This window comes from Eriocheir sinensis, unplaced genomic scaffold, assembly GCF_024679095.1.
Source record: "Eriocheir sinensis breed Jianghai 21 unplaced genomic scaffold, ASM2467909v1 Scaffold822, whole genome shotgun sequence".
In the NCBI taxonomy this organism is placed as follows: domain Eukaryota; kingdom Metazoa; phylum Arthropoda; class Malacostraca; order Decapoda; family Varunidae; genus Eriocheir; species Eriocheir sinensis.
The window spans coordinates 162,464-185,158 of NW_026112189.1; the positions used below are offsets into that span (position 1 = coordinate 162,464).

At 42.1% G+C, this 22,695-nt stretch overlaps 1 protein-coding gene across 1 annotated transcript; it reads right to left on the reverse strand.

The window, feature by feature from the left end:
* Window positions 1–12,402: 12,402 nt before the first annotated feature.
* On the reverse strand, window positions 12,403–21,627 carry LOC126994578 (protocadherin Fat 1-like). Its single transcript, XM_050853904.1, has 7 exons — window positions 21,256–21,627; window positions 20,817–21,030; window positions 20,029–20,223; window positions 19,025–19,163; window positions 16,979–17,142; window positions 16,052–16,128; window positions 12,403–12,417 (listed from the first exon to the last, which is right to left on the reverse strand). Exons 1-7 carry the CDS (start codon window positions 21,613–21,615, stop codon window positions 12,403–12,405), a joined length of 1,164 nt encoding a protein of 387 aa, XP_050709861.1. The 5' UTR covers window positions 21,616–21,627.
* Between the last annotated feature and the right edge of the window lie 1,068 nt (window positions 21,628–22,695).

Genomic DNA, 22,695 nt, shown 5'->3' on the forward strand with positions numbered 1-22,695 from the left:
GGACCAATATCTTTTATTCAGAAAGCTATTTCATCAGGAAAGATAGGAGATTAATGATCACTATCGCTCGTTTTTTATAAAAGAGTACAAAATATTCCCTAGATATCGATGATAGAATATTAAAGTTGAAAAATGTTTGTCAAAAATCTAAATCAACTTCAAACTAAAGTTAAAGTAGCGAACATAATTCCATTTCATACTTTCAGAAATTGAATAAAAAGAGTAGACTTAAATAAATGCCTAAAATAAGAAGTTAAGATAACATTTTTTCTCTACCATGTTCTACATATATACCAAAAGAAAGAGGAAAAATAAAGATATTTATAAGCAAATAATTACGTTATTACTTATTTGAAATTATTACTTACAGAACGCCTAAAATAGGTGGTTCTTGTAATTATTACCTAAAAAAATAATAGTAATTATTATAAGTTTTAACTATCGGATGATCGGAATGGTGATCGGAACAGCACTACTTAAAAAATGATCGGATGATCGGAATCGGATCATCTGCCCAAACTGATCGGATGATCGGGGATCGGAACAGCAAAAAAGTGATCGGTGCCCACCACTGGTTACATATAATTGTATTTCGTAAGGAATCCTTATAACCAAAAACTAAGTAAAATTATGAGTATTCTTTTTCTTGAACGCAACATTGAATAAACAGCAGAACAATAATATGAAAATACGTATAGCACCGTTGCCAGATTCTCGTACTCAGAGCATAGTATTACCCGGTTTCTGACGCCTAACTATTGCCAAGAAACATTAGAATCTATTTATTTTTTTATTTTTTATCGATAGCTGTAAATTAGTTTCGTTATTGGAGCCCATAAGACAGTTTGGGAGCAGGAAGTCGAGAAATATAATCGGCTGAGTACGACGATCTGGCAACTGTCTGTAGCCCAAGGCAGAAGCGCCCGCTATTTTGTGGGTATCAGCTACCTTAAATAACATAGTTTTACTGCACAAAGCAACTCATGTCACTTATTGTGACTTCGTGAGCTTTCATATATATCTTTTTGTGTATATTACATGGTGGCAAAACTTCAGTTACTAGGCTCATTTTTACCAGTGACACGAATTTGTGACTGTTTTTCACAATAGAATTTCACTCTAATAAGTGAGTCAGACCCCACAGAAATGTTACCAGCGTGTGTATGAATGAATACAAAGATAAACACATATTTGATTTAACTTTAGGATGTCTTTTAGCAGTCATCGCTCGAAGTGCGTGCTCCTTCCCCTCAGTGCCACGCAAGAAAATGGAAGCTGACAGGAGACCCATAAGTGTACTTATATCATCCCAGTGTATGTAGCGTCTTCAATGTTTATCTTTCTTGTACTCGTTTATCTCTTGACTGTCCGTCCACGTCCTCTTGTCGTCCACTCGTACACATTGTTCCACACATACACCAACACTTAAATGTTAACCTACACAAACAACATTCACACAAACGCTTACACAAACAAACACCTTTTCTTAGCGTCTTGTCCGTGTCAACGACCTGTGTATGTTTGCCAAAGTAACCCTGACAGATATTGAGTTTCTCTATCCGGGAACCTGATAGTAATAAGAACACTCGCTACCACCAACAGTCTCATGGATCATTGATAAATAAAAACAAAATATCCGGATAGGCCACTCATTAGCCCGTTACCTATTATGGCCCCCAAAACAGTCCCTCCGCCTAGTTTGTGCCCCACATTTTGGTGATGTTAGGTGTGCAAATTCACAGCCTATTCCGGTAGAAAATTCTCTCTCTCTCTCTCTCTCTCTCTCTCTCTCTCTCTCTCTCTCTCTCTCTCTCTCTCTCTCTCTCTCTCTCTCTCTCTCTCTCTCTCTCTCTCTCACTTTGTGTGTGTGTGTATGTGAGAGAGAGAGAGAGATTTTCAGAGTAGGCTACCAATAACTGTGTATTTAGTGATATAACAATCTAATGTTTCACTTATTTATTTGTTTTTGTTCCTTTTTTTCTCAATGCCCCTTATTTTGTCGTAATGCTTCTTATTTTGTCGTAATGTCGTAATCACCCCCCCACCATCACCACCACCACAACCACCATGACCACCACCACCTCCACCACCATCACCACCATCACCATCACCACCATCACCACAAGTGCTTTAATCCTTCCCTGCAAACCGCTCAAATGGCAGACGGATTGATTAAATCACTAAAAGCAAGGCAGCACTAATGTTGAGGCTTTCTGCTGCCTGCTAGTCCATGTTTCCATGTTCACCACCATCACCACCATTATAACCACCACCACCATCATCACCGCCACCACCATCATCACCACATCCATCATCAGCTCCATCATCACAGCCAACATCATCACAACCACAACCACGATCATCACAACCACCATCAACACCATCATCATCATCACCACAACCACCATCACCACCACAATCATCAACACCACCACCAGCATCATCACCACCATCATCACCACCACCACCACCTCCATCACAACCATCACTGCCACCATCACCACCACCATTACCATCACCACCATTACCACCACCGTCATCATCATCAATACCACCACCACCACCATCATGGTGCTGATGCTGGTGGTGGTGGTGGCAGCGATACTGCTGGTGGTAGTGGTAGTGATGCTGGTGGTGGGGGTGGCGGTGGTGTTGACGATGCTGGTGGTGGTGGTGGTACTGACGATGCTGGTGGTGGTGGTGGTGGTGATGGTGGTGGTGGTGGCAGCGATGCTGGTATAGTGATACTGGTGGTGGTGGTGGCGGTGCTTGGTGGTGGTGATGCTGGTGGTGGTGGTGGTGGCGGTGCTTGGTGGTGGTGATGCTGGTGGTGGTGGTGATATGGTATTGGTGGTGATATATAATCACCTAAAATACCTTTTCGCAGGGTGTTCTTTGTGTTGAATACACCCCTGGGTAAGGGTATAGGAAGCATCCGTTATACCCATGCAAGGATACACTCTGAATGGTATATTATGGTTCTGTATACCCCAAAAGGGTACACTATTTTGAACACTATAACTATACCCTTTTTACCCTTTTTATACCTTTTGAATTTTACAGTGTATGACAACATGACAGCCTTATTTTTAAAGTTAAAAACGTATACAAGAAAAATATAAAGCAAGTTGTAATGTAAAGAGAGGTAAGCACCGTAGATTAGGGAACAGACAGACAGACAGACAGGTTGAAAACACACTAGTGACGCCTGGGAGTAAAAAAAACGAAATACTTGTTGTGTGTGTGTGTGTGTGTGTGTGTGTGTGTGTGTGTGTGTGTGAGAGAGAGAGAGAGAGAGATACACAGCCCTCCTGGCAGACTTGACCTTAAAACTTTAGAACACAACATAACAATTCACGTCACACACACACACACGCACACACACACACACACACACACACACACACACACACACACACACACACACACACAATAATAATAATAATAATAATAATAATAATAATAATAATAATAATAATAATAATAATAATAATAATAATAATAATAATAATAATAATAATAATAATAATAATAATAATAATAATAATAATAATAATAGTAATAGTAATAATAATAATAATAATAATAATAATAATAATAATAATAATAATAATAATAATAATAATAATAATAATAATAATAATAATAATAATAATAATAATAATAATAATAATAGTAATAACATTATTATTAATATTAATAAAAATAATAATAATAATAATAATAATAATAATAATAATAATAATAATAATAATAATAATAATAATAATAATAATAATAATAATAATAATAATAATAATAATAATAATAATAATAATAATAATAATAATAATAATAATAATAATAATAATAATAATAATAATAATAATAATAATAATAATAATAATAATAATAATAATAATAATAATATTGCTGGAAGTATCTGTTAAATGGGTCTTTATTTCTTTTTTTTCTTTCGGTATTTCGTTGGGGATATACCCCAAGGGAGGAGGGCGGTGAATGCCGCGCATTATAATCTATATAACTAGGTGTGAGGGAAGGTGGAGAGAGAGAGAGAGAGAGAAGAGAGGAAGGAGGAAAGGAAGAGAATGGTAGGTTGGAGGGAGTTTATCAAGGAGGGAGAGAAAGTAGAGATAAAGGAGGAAAAGGAGAAAAGTTATCAGAGAGGGAGGGTAGGGAGGGGAAAAGAAAGGGAGAAAGAGAGGAAGGGAGGGGGGAGGGGGGAAGTGTACTAACAACGAATTCCCAGACACCACTTGTATCCTAACCAACCCAAACCATATCACTACCGCCACCCCCATCCAGCGTCCCTGTCACTCCTCACCCCACATTCAAAACACACAAAAAACATGAAATAACCACAAGAAGAAGCCTCAGACACAAGTAAATAGGGCCAGAAGTTCTCACCATTATCAAGTGCGCGGGCAATGTTGGATCACCCTCGCTGGCGGCTAGCTGGTAACTTGTTCTGTTCGCACTAATGCCACGTTTTATTTTCCACACAATTCACTGTAAATTTGAAAGGGTAACTTAGTAGAGGGGAATAAATGGGAAAAAGAAGTGATTATAATGTGTTTCTGTTTCTATGTCTAGTTTTTGTTGTATAGTGTGAATGGGTTCTATGTGTAAAGAGGTGACATTTGAAACTGGTCACTCGTAACCTATGGTAAAAGGTGTTCACAGGGACGTAATTTATGGGGGGCAACGGGGGCTATAGCCACTATATGTTATTTATATCAGCCGCAAAATGCCCCTCAATTAGAGTGCTCGCTTCACTCACCACCATCACCCCCCACCTCAAAAACCCATGATGTCCCCCCCCCCCCTCACCCCGCCCCCCCCCCAAAAAAAATAAAAAAATAAAATAAACAAATCTGCCAAAACTACGGGCCATGTGTTTACTGTCCATGGCCCCAGCAAACACATCCCCCCGAACACGTCAGTACCCAGCAATTGGTCCACCCGTCATCTGTAGGCTCGCTTTCACCTCAAGGCATACAACTTGAAAGTATAAATATAAACTCTCTCTCTCTCTCTCTCTCTCTCTCTCTCTCTCTCTCTCTCTCTCTCTCTCTCTCTCTCTCTCTCACACACACACACACACACACACACACACACACACTGTGACACACACACACACACACACACACACACACACACACACACACACACACACACACACTGTGAAACACACACACACACACACACACACACACACACACACACACACACACACACACACACACACACACACCACGCTGCCAGCCTATCATAATTATTTCCTTTCTTAGTGTTATTACGATAACTATTATAATTACTCTTTCTATTATTACTATGAAAATGGGGAATGAGAAGGGTGAGAGAGGAAGAGGGAATAGGAGGAGGACGAGAAGAGAAGGAGAGAGTAGTAAGGGAAGGAAAGTGTGTGTGGAGGAAGAAGGGGGGGGAGGGGAGCGAGAAGAGGAGGAATGGTAGTTGGAGGAAGAGGAGGAGGAGGAGGAGGAGGAGGAGGAGGAGGAGGAGGAGGAGGAGGTTGCAAGTGGACGGCCGAATGCTTGTTATAAGTTGGGGGAGAGGAGGAGGAGGAGGAGGAGGTATGGGTGGGAGAGTTAGACAAAGAGGTGATTAATCTCACACACACACACACACACACACACACACACACACACACACACACACACACACACACACACACACACACTTAGAAAGAGATACATATACTTAATTATACACACAGACAATAAGGATAAATTTGGGTGTTGGTTGGGTGGGTGGAGGGGAAGAGAAGTAGGGAAGGGGAGGGAGAGGAAGGAAGAAAAGTAAGGTAAGGAAGGCAGGGAGGAGGTGAAGGGAAGTAGGGAAGGGGAGGGAGAGGCAGGAAGAAAGATAAGGTAAGGAAATGAGCGAGGAGGGGAAAAGAAGTTGGGAAGGGGAGGGAGAGGAAGGAAGAAATGGAAGGAAGGGAGGAGGAGGGAAGAAATTAGGAAGATGAGGAGAGGGAAGGCAGAAAGGTAAGGTAAGGAAGGGAGGAGGAGTAAGGTAAGGGGAAGGAGGAGTAGGGAAGGGAGGGAGAAGGAAGAAGGAAGGGAAGGAGGGAGCGCCAGTCTAACTCTTGTCACCTGTAATTTAAGCTTGGTAACCAGGAGATGAAGACACTAACAGGGGTAATGTTTACACTATAGCAAGGTAATTACGGACCCCGCTGAGCCTATATATACAGAGTACATCGCTATCAAGCCATCATTAGGCTTAAGGAAAATGTTTTTAAAGCTAAGTAACCATCAGTAAACGTTAACATAAGACGCAGGGAAGTGCAAAGAAGGGCCGGTAGGTTTGCATGAGTGGTGCTCCCTTTGGTACGAGGCAAGCTCCGCTGGGCTGAGAGCAGCTTGATACGGTAAGCCTTTGGTACGTGAGGCAGCTCGAGAGTACTCAAAAGTAATTATTCGGCTATGGCAAGGTAATTAGCCCCATCCCAGCCCCCAAGCTTAGTAACTAGTCCTAATCAGCTGTAAAGTCAGTTTGGTGAGGCCCGCTCGGGGAGTTTCTTGGACCGTGGCGCTTCCATATCTTATTAAATGTATAGAGAATATTTGATTTGATACAATGATTGTTCCTAAAACCGTGGCGCTTCCATATCTTATTAAATGTATATAGAATATTTGATTTGATACAATGATTGTTCCTAAAACCGTGGCGCTTCCATATCTTATTAAATGTATATAGAATATTTGATTAGATACTATGATTGTTCCTAAAACCGTGGCGCTTCCATATCTTATTAAATGTATATAGAATATTTGATTAGATACTAAGATTGTTCCTAAAACCGTGGCGCTTCCATATTTTATTAAATATATAGAGAATATTTGATTTGATACAATGATTTTTCCTAAAACCGTGGCGCTTCCAAATCTTATTTAATGTATATAGAATATTTGATTTGATCCTATGATAGACCACGAAAAGAAAACACTTAAACACGTACAAAAACCGCTCACAGACACTAACAACAGGTACAAACATCTATATTCACCTTGACAATCACATAAGGGCCTAACCACGTCTTGCGGCACCCCCCCAAAATCACTATACTAAGATTAACAAGATGACAAACACTGACAAACACGTCCAAACACCGCTCACAAACACTAAAACACACGTACGTACAACCACCGCTATTCACCTGGTAAGTCCCTGGCAATCACTTCGGGTCCATCTTCACGTCCTGCAACACACCGACGGAATGACCGATATTGTGGAGTGACTTCTTCCCTTCTCTCTCCCCCTCCCGCTCCTCTCTCCTTCCCTCCTTATTCCCCCCTCTCTCCAGCCACCTGTTACCTCCACCTCCCTCCCTCCCTCCATTTCCTCCCTGTTCCTACCTCCTTTTCTCCCTCCCATCTCTCCTTCCCTCCTCCTCTCTCTAACAACTGTGTCTACTTGTTCGTTTCGCTCTCTTAAACGGAAATGACAAAAGAAAGAAGCAAGAGAAGGAGAATGAAGAGGAAGAGGAGGAAAAGGAAGAGGAGGAAAAGGAAGAGGAGGAGGAAATAGGAAAAAAAGAAGAAACATAGAAGAAATGAGAGGAAATTAGAAAGGATGAACGGAGAAAAGGAGGAGAAAGAGGGGGAGGAGGAGGAGGAAGCGACATTATTACTGTCAGATAAAACAATTACCTTACGTCAGGGCAAATAATTATCCTTCTGGCTTTATATATATACATATACATATATATATATATATACAAATACAGATACAAATATATATATATATATATATATATATATATATAGATATATATATATATATATATATATATATATATATAATAATAAGTTTATTTATGTATGCATTTATGTATGTAGGTATGCACATATATCTCTTTTTCTGACTTGCACTTCATCTATTAATATGAACTTCAACATTTTTATTTGAACCTCAACTATTTTTATTTCAAATTCAACTTTTCTAATTGGAATTTCAACCTTTTAAATAATTCAACTTTTTAAATATGAATTTCAATTATTTTTTTATATGAAATTCAGCTTTTTTAATTTGAAATTCAACTTTTCTAGTTTGATTTTTTTTTTTTTATATATGAACCTCAACTTTTTAAATTTGAAATTCAACTTTCTAAATTTGAAATTCAACTTTTTTGAATTGATATTCAACTTTTTGAATTTGAAATTCAGCTTTATTGATTTGAGGGTGAAAAGGTGTAGATAGCTCGACGTACCGGCCCCTGAGATGTGTTTCACCATTCTTTATTTACTGATAAATTTCCTTCTTTAACCCTATCTCGTGCTTTAGTCCACGAGTCATCCACTTAGGGTCATTTTTTTTTTTTAAGTGTTTGTTGTGGTATATGCTGTCTTTGCCCCTCTACTATTACTCTAACTAAATTATTGTAAGACATTTCTACCTGGTTCCACTGGCTCTCCAATCCGCAGTTCTGGCCCTCATGAATCCCTAAATTATCCCAGTTTACCCCCGTCAAGATGTCTTCGAAGCCTCTCGTAATTTGCTCTTCTAAAATCTGGCACTAACACTGGGTTTGGCTCGCGGGCTGCCGCCCAGTTTAAGATAAAACGAACCCTTCTGTGGTCACTATTTCCTAACTCTACGCCCACCTCCAACTCACGTAGCAAGTTCCCATTACTAGTTAGGACTAAGTCTAATATGTTATCTCCTCTGGTAGGCTCAGTAACTACCAGCTTAAGGAAATTATCTAGTATAAATTCAAGAAAATCCTCGGCTTCCAGGTCACCAACTAGGTCTTCTCAGTCTATATTCCTATAATTAAAGTCCCCCATTACACAGACATTTCTACTCCTACTCGCCCTGCCAATCTGCTGTAGTAATATACTCGTGTCCTGCCTGTTAAGGTTGGGTGGCCTGTACATAACTCTTAGAGTTAGTTTATCTTTCCCTTTGTAAACGTTCACCCACACTGATTTTCAAGCCATGTTATTTTGATTGAATTGTTAACTAAACATTTAAGTGAGTCTTTAATATATAGCTCAACTCCACATCCCTTTCTGCCCTTTCTGTCTTTGTGAAACATCTGATAACCCGTTATTTCAAATTCCGATCTAAAATTTCTATTGGCAGTGTCTATCCATGTCTCAGTGATCGCTATTATGTCAAAATTTTCTGAACAAACTTCACCCCTTAGTAAGTCCATCTTGTTTCCGAGTCTCCTGCCGTTAATATAGAGGATTTTTAGCACGCCCTCTGTTACTCCCCTATAATTACTTCTAAGCTGCCTGGTTATATTACGAGCTAGATGTCCCATTACTCCTCCCATTGCTCCCTTATATATATATATATATATATATATATATATATATGTATATATATATATATATATATATATATATATATATATATATATATATATAGTCGATCTCGAATCGAGGCAAGGTTAAGGCAACGAGCCAGGCGGACCAGTGTGTATGAATGCAGAAACGAATACTTGTTTCGCCTGACAACATACCCCACTGATTGCCACCAACCTGCTGTCACCTATTCCTTTTTAAGTGGACCAGTGTAATGCAGAAACGAATACTTGTTTCACACTCCTGGCTCGATGCCTTAACCTTGCCTCTATCGACTCCTAACATATGTATATATATATATATATATATATATATATATATATATATATATATATATATATATATATATATATATATATATATATATATATATATATATATATATATATATATATATATATATATATATATATATATATATATATATATATATATATATATATATATATATATATATATATATATATATATATATATATATATATATATATATATATATATATATATATATATATATATATATATATATATATATATATATATATATATATATATATATATATATATATATATATATATATATATATATATATATATATATATATATATATATATATATATATATATATATATATATATATATATATATATATATATATATATATATATATATATATATATATATATATATATATATATATATATATATATATATATATATATATATATTGTTAGCCCAAGGTTATCTGATGTTTCAAAGCCTTAGCTGAAGCTAGCTCAGGGAGCAACAGGTACAATAATTGATAATTCAGTGGTAGCAACAGAGATAGTCTGTTGCAGTAATACCTCCCCTGAAGACGACACCACTGGGTTGATTTGTAGTTGTAGGTAGCCGTTGTTGCCCAGTGGAGTCGTAGTGGCTGACTTCTGGTCAAGTCGAGTTTAGATGCGAGATAGGGCGTCGGCGATGATGTTCTCCTCCCTTTTAAGTGGTTGACATTCAGGTTGTAGGGCTGGAGAAACAGGGACCATCTGAGAAGTCGCTGATTGGTAAACTTACTGCGATTGAGGAAGGCCAATGGATTGTGGTCTGTGTAGACTTGGAGTGGTTCTGAGCAGGCTGTATGTAGCATCTGAATTTCTGGATTGCTGAGACGATGGCCAGGAGCTCTTCAATGGTGCTGTATCTTCTCTGGTGGATATTAAGTTTGCTGGAGTGGTACGCCACTGGATGAAGGATACCCTCCACCTCCTGCAGTAATACAGCACCAAGAGCGGCATCACTGGCATCAGTCTGCAGGGCAAAGGGCTGAGTGAAGTCTGGGGCGATGAGTACAGGACCCTGGGCCAGGAAGTTCTTGAGTTGGTCGAAGGCGGCCTGGCAATCCTCTGTCCACAAGTAGTGTACGGCTCCACTCGTGAGCCGTGTGAGAGGGACAGTGGCGGCCGCGACGTTAGGGCAGAACCGCCTGTAATACCCTGCCATGCCCAGAAAGCGCCGCAGGGCCTTCCGAGTAGTGGGGGCAGGGTATTCAAGGATGGCAGAGATGTGGGTCGTACTCTGCCATTGCCCACCACGTGGCCCAGGTACGTCACCGTTGCTCGGCCGAAGGTAGTCTTAGCCAGCTTCACGGTGAAGTGGGCTGCCTGCAGCCTTGTCAGCACATCCCTGAGTCTCGTAAGGTGCTGCTCCCAATGCTCTGTAAAAATTAGAATGTCGTCTAGGTAAACGGACACTCCAATAAGATCCTGTAACAGATAATCCATGGCTCTCTGGAAGGTTGAAGGGGCATTCCTCATCCCAAAAGGCATTACATTATATTGGTAGAGCCCAAAGGGAGTGATGAAAGCGGATATCTCTTGTGCTCTCTCTGTGAGGGGAATTTGATAATAGCCCTTCAATAAATCCAGCTTTGTTATATACTGGGACCTTCCCACCTCATCGATCAAGTCGTCTATCCGTGGCAGGGGGTAGGCGTCTGGGACTGTCACAGCGTTGACCCTGCGGTAGTCGGTGCAGAGACGCAGCTGTCCATCTTCCTTGGGGACGAGTAGACAAGGTGACGCCCAAGGAGACTGGCTGGGTTTCGCCAGCCCCTGCTCGAGTAGATAGTCCACCTCTTGCCTCATCTGGTCACGTTTCCTGGGGCTTATGCGATATGGAGGGTGACGAAGAGGAGAGGTGCCGGGGAGGAGCTTGACGTCATGAGAGGTGAGGTTACACAGGTTTGGATGATCATTGAACACATTAAACTGGTGAAGGATGGATAGGATGTCTTTTGATTGAGAGGATGAGAGATGGGACAGGTAATTAGATGGGTTACATAATATGGATGAATTATTTGTCCCTTCTGCATGAGTGGTGGTGGTTTCTAACGAAATAGAACATACAGGTCTCTCTGGTGAGCCAGGTGCAAGGCCAGCTCTAGTTTTATATAATTTAAGTAAGTTAATGTGTATTTTCTGGGTACTTTTCCGGCGGTTAGAGTGTCTATAATGTAATTTTGTTCACTGATCTTCTCATTGACTGTATAGGGACCATGGTATTTAGTTTGCAGGGGTGATCCTGGGACTGAATAAAGGCAAGGACTTTATCACCTGGTTTGAACTTCTAACTTTAGCTCTAGTGTCAAAGTGTTTCTTCATGTCTCCTTGAGTTTGTTTGAGGTTGTCACGGGCAAAGGAGCGAACTTTGGTTAGTGTGTCTTTAAGTTTAACTAAATACTGGGTGACAGTGACAAGTTTGCTTGAGGTGTTATTAAGCAATTGGTCCTTGATGACTTTAAGGGACCTCTTACCTTATGGCCATACAGTAACTCAAAGGGGAGACTCCAAGGACCTGTTAGGGGTCTCTCTTATGGCAAACAGGACGTAAGGTAGAGCCTCGTCCCAGTCCTGGTCCTGATCGTGACAAAATTTACGAAGAAGAGCCTTCAGTGTTTGGTGACATCTTTCTAAAGCTCCCTGTGACTGTGGATGGTACGCCGTAGATAAAGTTTGTGTGATGCCAAGCTCGGTGAGAACTGCCGTGAAGAGATCGATCGTGAAATTAGTGCCACGGTCACTCTGAATCTCCCTGGGGATGCCAAAAGTGGTAAACAAGTGTGTAAGTTTGGATACAACAGTTTTGGCAGAGATGTTTTTGATAGGGAAACCTTCTGGGTAACGGGTGGTAGGGCACATGACAGTGAGGATGTATTGGTTACCTTTCTTTGTTTTGGGTAATGGGCCCACGATGTCAATGATGATTTTTGAGAATGGTTCTTCAGGCACCTGGATGGGCTGAAGAGGATAAGGAGGGATATTCTGGTTGGGTTTCCCCATTACCTGGCAAGTGTGGCAAGAATTAACAAATGAGGCAACATCCTTCCTAAGACCGGGCCAATAAAACTCATTAAGTAGTCACAAGTTTTCCTGATCCCATGATGGCCGGCTAGGTTCCCATGAGCGATCTCCATCACTGGCTCTCTTAAGGTGACGGGTAGGACTACTTGATGGAGCTCAGCCCAAGTGGCATCATCTAAAAGTTGAGGTGGTTTATACAACTCATAAGAATTTTATCCTGGTAATAGAAAGAAGGTGAGGAAGTGATCTGGTCTTTAGGTATAGCTTGGGTATGAAATCGAGACAGGGTGGTATCGTCTTTTGAGCCTCAGCAAGTAAGTGGTCAGTGAATACCTTACCAACCCCAACGTGAGGCGTAGGATGGAGGGTGGTTGGTAAGGGCTGAGGTGGCTCTGGAGCAGCGGCAACAGACTGTGCTCGAGTGACTGCACATTCAGGAAAATGTTAGGCTGCTCCTTTTCCATGTCAGCTGTAGGGTTGTAATGCAATGGGAGACATTAGTTATGATAGGTGGAACGACTAGTCCCCCAGCCAGATCATTAGCCAACAGGAAATTAGCATTAGGGATAGGAAGAGAATTATCCTCACTGACAGCAATGGTAACTGCTCCCACAACCAACGGACAGTTTAAGTGCACCCTAGCCAGAGGTATGGGAAAGGTTTGATGAAAATCTTTATGAGTACCTTCTCCCCGTGTACTGCTGCTCAATCCCTGGAAGAGCGGATTTAAAATGATAGATTGGGCAGAGGCAGTATCCCGCATAATCTGGAGAGGGTGCCCTTCAGAGTCCGTGTTGAGAGCCACAGTACCTTGAGACCTGAAGGGTTGAAAAGGGTCAGTGGGAGGAAGTACTGAAGGAGTGTTGAGAGAGGCGACTGGTTTAGAGAATGTAGAGGTCTTTGCTACTTTACACCTAGGATCAGGACAATTCCTTATGAGATGGCCCACCTTTTACAAAAAGCTGCAAGAGAGAAAAGACTTGGCACTACCACTACTCTCTGCGGGTTTTACATCCTTGCTATAGCTTGCACCTGACTTACCCACAGGCTGAAGTTTCTTGTCTCCTGAGGGCATAGAGCGATGTATTAGTGAAAAGACATCCGCCAATTTGGCGGCTTTTAAGAGTTCAGTCTCATCCTTATCAGTGATGTGCAACATGATTGAGTATGGTATCTTCCTTTTGAATTCCTCTAGAGCTACAAGGTTTACCAGATCGTCATATGTGGTTACAGCTGCCGACTTAAGCCAGTGTCTCAAAGCTCGGAGTTTCTCTGATGCAAACTCCAAGTATGTTTGACCAGATGTCTTCTTCATGTTGCGGAAGGTTTGTCGATATCTCTGTGGTGACTGCATAAGCTGCTAAAATAGCGCTTTTTACTACCTCGTAATCTGAGTTGTCTTCGATATTGTCTAGGACTGCCAAGGCCTTACCGTTGAGTTTGGGCTTGACTAGCCATGTCCAGTCCTCCTTAGGTAGATCGAAGTGAATGGCAGAGGATTCGAATTCCTGAAAGAATGCTTCTGGATCGTAATCCGAGAATTGAGGCATAAGAGGAAGAAATTTGGTTATCTGCAACCTATTAGGGGTTCGAGTCCCCCGTCTGAGGACTGCAGCTGAAGCACGCTGAGTTGATGTTCACGTTCACGTGCTTTCTCTTCCCTTTCACGTGTTTTACTTTCTTCATTTCGTTCGTGTTCAAGTGCTCTTGCTTCTTTTTCATATTCTAGCTTCATCTGGAGTGCCTGCATTTTCACCCTCTCTATCTCTAGGGCGATTGCGGGGTTTGCAGAACCCAAAGAGGTAGGGCTTTCCATGAGGTGGTCAGCCTCCTCCTCAGGGTCACCCAGATGAGCTAGAATTAGGGACATCAACTCGGGTTTTCTTGTTTGACTAGTGAAGGGAATATTATAGTTTGTAGCAATATATTTAAGTTGTTCCACAGTTACAGTTGCTGTTTTAAGTTCCTCCACAGAGGGATTACCGACAAACTCTTCTACGTTGAACACCATTTTGATTGATGTACAAGTCGATTTAACGGTTGTACGAAAGTTGTTAGTAACCACTAATGGTTAAAAGTGATGCTTGGAATGTGACACAGTAATCTCCTGAACTATTAACTAGTTCACAATCCTGGCATGAGATTAATTGATAGGGGAGCGACCCCTGAAGAGATAACACTTCGACGAAGATAACGAGCCAGTGGAGAATGACCAGAGAATGCAATACCCACATCTGCAAACAGGATCTGGCATTAAGTACTCGTTTGAGTTTGAGCTGGTCAAGTTATGAGTCGAGTGAAGTATTGAATTGATTCGGAACGTCAGTGGTTCCTAAAGAAAATGAGTCTCGTAGGCTATGGGGAGAAAGTGTCTCACAGGAAAGATTCGAACAGAGCAAAACGTAATTAAGAGTATGAGGAACTGATAAAGTCTCCACGCTAGGCCTTTGCGTGGTTAGTTATTAAAGGCACAGTCAATCCCTACACTCAATCACGTTGCACATGAAACAGCACCAACAAACACAGTGACACAGTGATTACAAAAGTAATAGGAGTGATACTAGGGGTGAACGAACATACATGAAACAATAAATGATTAGCGAAGATGAAGTGGTGGAAAATAACAATGAATTAGTTATAATAATCCACTACATATCATCCCGGACGCAAATTCACCAACTGTATACACTTCTCGCACCACGGCGAGAACGGGACGCGGCGGGCGACTTCCAGGGCAGACTCGCTTAAACCTAGCACAAGACTTGCGCTCCTCTGAATCTCTCTCTCTATCAACACACACACACACACACACACACACACACACACACACAGAGAGAGAGAGAGAGAGAGAGAGAGAGAGAGAGAGAGAGAGAGAGAGAGAGAGAGAGAGAGAGAGAGAGAGAGAGAGAGAGAGAGAGAGAGAGAGAGAGAGAGAGAGAGAGAGAGAGAGAGAGAGAGAGAGAGAGAGAGAGAGAGAGAGAGAGAGAGAGAGAGAGAGAGAGAGAGAGAGAGAGAGTGTGAGTCTAATAAAAAATTATTTAACGGACTGATGCTTTGTAGTGCACTTGTGCTTTTCACAGCTGACTTTACTTCTCACGTGAAACACACACACACACACACACACACACACACACACACACACACACACACACACACACACACATTGCAGGAGAGGAGAGAGAGAGAGAGAGAGAGAGAGAGAGAGAGAGAGAGAGAGAGAGAGAGAGAGAGAGAGAGAGAGAGAGAGAGAGAGAGAGAGAGAGAGAGAGAGAGAGAGAGAGAGAGAGAGAGAGAGAGAGAGAGAGAGAGATGTTGTATGTGTGTATGTCCTATGTATGTATGTATGTCCTATGTATGTACGCAACCTCGTCCATCACAGACACCTTGAGGCTGTGCATGGGCAGGGACTCGCGATCCAGAGGTGTCTCAGTGTATAGGTTGCCTGGGAAGGGGTGAAGTTTGTATGGTATAAATTAACAAAGAATGAGGTCCCCTTTTTTTTTTCTTACAGGAAAGGAAGCAGCTCAGGGGCATAAAAGTGTAGAAAAAAGCCTGCTAAACGCTGCTCCTAAAAAAAGGATAGAAGTAAAAAAAGGCCAAAAGAGGTGCCAGTTTCAGGTTATATAGAAAGTTTCTTTAGTAAGGATGCAAATGTGATTTTTCCGAGTCAAGACATATGGTGACTATTTGGTAATCGTCGGCGTTTTGTTAGGTTAGGGTAAGTTTAGGGTATCTTTCATTCAAAGCCTCACAACTGTATGCTCTAGTGATGTGGTTCCTTGAGGTTTAAAATGTAGTTAAATAAACAAGCTACTGTAATGCTGTCTCCGGGAAAACTTCAGTAAAATATGACTTGAAGAGCATGTTTTCCAGCCTTTTTTTTATCTCCTTAACCTTCTATTGCTACCATTACAGTTACTACTATGACTACAACTACTTTTACTACTCCTACTAATACTATGAACAACAACAACAACATTCATACATCAAACCTTCAAATGAAATCTCTTACTGCAGGAACCTAAAATTCAAAAGTATAGTACAAGCAAATTCAATGGGCCGTATTACTAAACATTTTGTCTCCCAAGTTCACATATTTGACAAGGCTTTCGTCGGAGTTTTGCTCATTTCCAGGGGTAGTTTTAAGAACCCGGTGTTAGTTTGACCCTTCTTCTGTACCATGAACCTAAAGAAACACTCATTATAACCTGATTGATCCCCTTTTTGACCTTTAGGAAAGTTGATGTGAGAAGCGAAAGTGTCTAAGAATACCAACCAATGTCTCTCTCTACCTTCTTTGTCCACGGTGAAGGCTCCCTCTGAAGTCTGGTGCAGGATGGTGTACTGCAGCTTGCCCAGGTCCCAGGCATCAAGGTCCGTGGCCACCAGGTTGATGACTAGCTGGCCAGGAGATGAATTTTCCTCCACGTAAGCTTCATATAGAGTGCGATTAAACCTGAGGAATATAAACAGACACTGAGGTTGTATGATGTATGATAGCTAGTGCAATGTAGTGTGTTCCAATGGTTGATGATAAGGTTGAGGAGAAGAGTTTTCCTCCATGTAGTCTTCATAGAGAGTGCAATTAAATCTGAGGAGGATATACGGACACTGAGGTTGTACGGCACTGCTTGGTAGGATGTGTGGTAGGTAGTGCAATGTAGTGTGTTCCAATGGTTGATAAGAAGGTTGAGGAGAAGAGTTTTCCTCCAGGTAAGCTTCGTAGAGTGCGATTAAATCTGAGGAGTATAAACAGACAGTGAGGTTGTATGGCACTGCTTGGTAGGATGTGTGGTAGCTAGTGCAATGTAGTGTGTTCCAATGGTTGATGAGAAGGTTGAGAAGAGTTTTCCACCATGTAAGCTTTGTAGAGAGTGCAATTAAACCTGAGGAGGATAAAAATACAGTGAGGTTGTATGGCACTGTTTGGTAAGATATATGATAGGCATTGCGATGTTGTAATATGTTACAAAGACAGTGCTCATTTCCTGCTATAATGCCTAGGTAAGGTCTGGGTGTTTGTGGCTGACTGGGCTACTTGAGGGCTTTGCTGGTGTTGCTTATTATACTACATGCTGTCCACCTATCAGTGCCTTACAAGGTGAGATGGGAGAGAACAATATGAAAACTTGAATATAGCTGACTGTCTTGGGCCTCCTTAAAATCTGCCACACTGAGAAGAAGTATACCCCTTGCTATCTTTTATTACTGTTTTCATATTGACTGCTCTTGTGAAAACTTAAAGGTAACTGACTGCCTTGACTCTTTAAAGGATGCCATATTGATATTTCTCTCACTGTCTTTTATAATTATTTTCATGCTGACTGACTGGTGTGATAACCTTAACCCCTCTGCTGTGATTGGCACAGATTTGGCCTTCACTGGTAGCCTGGTAACATATACTCCCAGGTCTTTCTCTGCCTCTGTGGTGGATAGTGGAGTGTTCCCATGTAGTATTGGTATGCTGGATATCCACTCCCAAGGTGCATGACTTTGCATTTTTCTTCATTGAATTGTAGCAGCCACTTTTTGTTCCATTCCTGTAGCTTGGTGATGTCTTCTGGTAGGAAATCCGCAGTCAAGGGGTTAAGATAATTGAGTGTTTTCAACCTCTTTGGACTCTGCCACAGTGATATTTCCCTTGCTGTCCTTTATCAAAGCTTTCATGCCAACTGACTGGTGTGAAAACCTTAAGATAAAAGACTTTCGGTTGACCTTTTTGACTGTCTCATATATCGTAAAAAAGATGACGTTAATGTTAGCGGCTTCATAAATTGCCATCACAGCCTCAAAAACTGCCATCACAGCCTTAAACACGGCCATCACAGCCTTAAACACGGCCATCACAGCCTCAAAAACTGCCATCACAGCCTTAAACACGGCCATCACAGCCTTAAACACGGCCATCACAGCCTTAAACACGGCCATCACAGCCTTAAACACGGCCATCACAGCCTTAAACACGGCCATCACAGCCTTAAACACGGCCATCACAGCCTTAAACACGGCCATCACAGCCTTAAACACGGCCATCACAGCCTTAAACACGGCCATCACAGCCTTAAACACGGCCATCACAGCCTTAAACACGGCCATCACAGCCTTAAACACGGCCATCACACTCAAACACGGCCATCACAGCCTTAAACACGCCATCACAGCCTTAAACACGGCCATCACAGCCTTAAACACGCCATCACAGCCTTAAACACGGCCATCACAGCCTTAAACACGCCATCACAGCCTTAAACACGGCCATCACAGCCTTAAACACACCATCACAGCCTTAAACACGGCCATCACAGCATTTGTACCCAAAGACCATACTAAAAGGTTACCTCGGCGCGTGGTGGTTGGAGGCCAGCCCCGAGACGTGCAGGCCGGTGAAGGCCGCGTGCACCCCGTCACTCACAGACAGGTTCAGGGTGAGGGAGGCCACGTCCTTGAGCTTGTGTGGGGCCGTCACCGTCAACACACCTGGGGAAAAAGATCCACCTTTCAATAGTTAAAATTCACCATTCTCAAGCCAACACATTCCATCTCCTCTTCCTGCACCACTCTGGTCACTGCAGGAGCAAACAATCGTGCCTTCAACCCTTCATCAAAACAACGGCTTTTCTTTCCAACACGTATCCCTGAAAATGTCAAAAAAATTTCCTCCAAACTTCAAGCTTCCTTAACCCTTAAACGACAGGTATTGTTTTCACTAAATGGTCCCTGGATACGGGTAAAAACAGCTGCTATTTTGTTGTTGTTTATTCACATTGTATGAAGCGTCTTAACTCCCTGAAGACAGCAGTGAAATCTAAATTGCGATGCGTTGTGTAATAGTCACGCTGGAGCACTTGCTGGGCTAGAGTGCAGCACAGATAATGAAATTACACCATCACTCTAGGTCACCTCACTACTGCATGCTTTCACTATTTTTATTTATTTACATCTTATAGTGCAATTAAGTACAAGTATGTCGATGAGCGGGCAACGGCCTGCCTGTCACTACTCACATTGTTTTCGTCACTGTTATCCTTGTACTCAGAATGATCTTTCACTCTATCCTGTCCTGTGTTTCCCAGTGTTTTCTTATCTTACGGTTCCAGGGCTGCTCAGTGAGGGCTAATGATCTTATTTCAAATATACGAGGGTCAGATAATTATGCTGGCAGACACCTCGGCAAGTCACAGAACCCGCCAAATTTGATCTAAACATTCAAATTAGTGGCGCGAAAGAGTCTGATTAAATGAATGATGGCCGTCTGTGCGGACCGAGCCGGGTTTGATTAAGTAAACGATGGCCATTGTTGAAGGTTTAAGTCTAGTCATCTATACGCGTACATGAACCTTACCAGTCAGCTGATCCATTTTGAAGATGGCGTCTCGGTCTCCCGAGTGAATGGCATAACTGAGCGGCGTGACCTGACCAGCGTCTGGGTCAGTGGCAGACACCGAGGTGACCACATGGCCGGGCTGGGCCTCGGCCGACACGCGGCAGGAGTAGCTGTCCTGGCGCCACGCTGGAGGGTTGTCGTTGAAGTCCACAACTGTAGGCAAAGAAAACATCTGGGCAGGCTTAACAAAACACGACTATAGGGTCGGTGTGGTCTGAGGCTTCCACCCCTCACATCAACTATTTCCAAAGGCCAAAATGGAGCTTAGTCGGTTTCCTAGGAGTGTTTTTTCAGGTTCGAGGTACAGAAAAAGGGTCGACTATTATCGGGGTCATAAAACTACCCATGGAAATAACCACAACTCCTATGCAAGCCTAGTCAAACATGAGTGCTTGGGTGCTGCAATGTTTAAGAATATGACCCTAGATATACTGTAGTTACTGTTGTCCACTTGTTCTGCCCCCTCCTACATGCGTGTCCTGCCCAGAGTTGGCAGGATGTTAATCAAATATTTATAATTGAAAAAAGTGGTTTTCTATATTCATATTTTTTCTATTACTTAATTTACTGTCTGGATGCATACCAAGGTTGAGAACCCACTCTAAAAACCAGCTGGTGTGGGAATATACCTTCTTTGTCAGCCATAACGTTCAGTACCTCAAGCTTATGGAAACTTCATGCATACAACTTGCCTTTGGCCCAATTAGTCTGGCTATATAAGTGTTTACTGTCTACATGTAATTTACCGTCAATAACCACTGTGGCGGTGGAGGAGAGCTGGGGTATGCCTGAGTCCGTGGCCAGCACAGTCAGCACGTGTTGAGCCTCAGTCTCTGCATCCAGCTCCTTGGTGAGTGTGACGGCACCGTCCAGGGCACGCACCTCAAAGCTGCCACACTCCATGACACACGAGTAGCGCACTGAACCGCCCGGCCCCGTGTCCACGTCACTTGCCGAGACCTGTACAAGGCAGAGGGTGAAGGTGTCTCGACAATGCAAAAAGAATTCAAACTTTTGATTTTTCGATCAGCTTATCAAACTTATGCATAAGATCCATTTTTGATTGATTAACAATGAAATGTTACTAGGCAGTGAATGGGAATCAATATGTATAAAAGAGTTTATGGTCAAATTTTCATATTAAAAAATGTGGAAAAACCTGCAATATTTGCTGAGGTAATTTACCTGCAGCACCACGTGGCCCGGTGATGCAGCCTCCGACACGTCTCCCTTGAAGACGGAACGGCTGAACTCCGGCGGGTTGTCATTGACGTCCGTGACTGCGACTGTGACGTGGGTGTCCGTGTGGCCCCCGGTGAAGGGGTCCCGCGCCCGCACCGTCAGGTTCTGGCTGGCGGAGGCCTCGTAGTCCAGCAGGGCAGTGGTCTGGACGACGCCTGGACACAGGGCGACACCATTACCTTTGTGTGCTAAGACCAGTGAGGGAAGCAGTGCTGGACCAGTAAATGCCAACATACTCAGACTAAACACCTCACCAGTACCATATAAAAACTGTTTTATATAACAAGGTTCATGCAAGTGCATGGAGGGAAAAATGAAAAAAATGTGTTGGCAGGGATAATGGATGATGCAAGCACACACACACACACACACACACACACACACACACACACACACACACACACACACACACACACACACACACACACACACACATCTTATGAACATCATGAGAAATGTCTGTGTACATGTTTTCTAGTGATAAGTTGTCAAGGCAGGCGGGGAAACAGAAGGCAGCAACCACTTCATGTACTTATGATCAACAAAACTGGCAGACATTCATTAAGTGTCATGTCAAAGTGTTAATGGTTCAATAATGTATCCAGAGTGCATAAGAACATAAGAACATAAGAACATAAGAACATAAGAACATAAGGAGTCTGCAAGAGGCCGGTTGGCCTACACAAGGCAGCTCCTGTACACTCAACCCCACCTTACCTCACCATCCATTGCTTTATGTAACCTCTTCTTGAATGTATCTATGGTATTGGCACCCACAACATGGCTCCCAAGCCTGTTCCATTCGTCCACCACTCTATTAGTGAACCAATTCTTGCCTATGTCTTTGTTGAATCTGAATTTGTCTAACTTAAAACCATTGCCACGCGTCCTACCTTGGCTCTTTTACTTTCAAAATCCTATTGACATCCCCTTTATTAAAGCCCTTCATCCATTTATAGACTTCGATCAAGTCTCCTCGCAACCTTCTCCTTTCTAGAGAGTGTAGATTTAATTTCTTCTGCCTGTCTTCATAAGGCAATTTTCTCTTCCCATGAATCATCTTTGTCATCCTCCTATGAACAGATTCTAACATCTTGATATCCATTCTATAGTAGGGGACCAGAACTGAACTGCATAATCGAGATGAGGTCTAACTAGTGCTAAGTAAAGTTTGAGGATGACTTCAGCTATGCTTATTGCTTACGCTCCTTGAGATGAAACCCAGTACTCTGTTGGCCCGATTTTAGCCTGAATGCATTGAGCCCTAGGACGGAGGTCTGCGCTCTAGTCTAGGATAATTCCTGACCGCCAGATGACGGCTCTAGTCTCACCCGCGTTGTAAACTCGTAGAAATAGCATCCGTGCGCTCGTGTCATGTTTTCA

Coding starts and splice junctions, on each gene's coding strand:
- LOC126994578 (XM_050853904.1), bottom strand. CDS start 21,615: ATGCACTTGCATGAACCTTGTTATATAAAACAGTTTTTATATGGTACT. Junction 20,224..20,816: donor CGCCACAGTGGTTATTGACG/GTAAATTACATG, acceptor CTTTGCCTACAG/TTGTGGACTTCAACGACAAC. Junction 16,129..16,978: donor CTTCACCGTGGACAAAGAAG/GTAGAGAGAGAC, acceptor ACCCCTTCCCAG/GCAACCTATACACTGAGACA.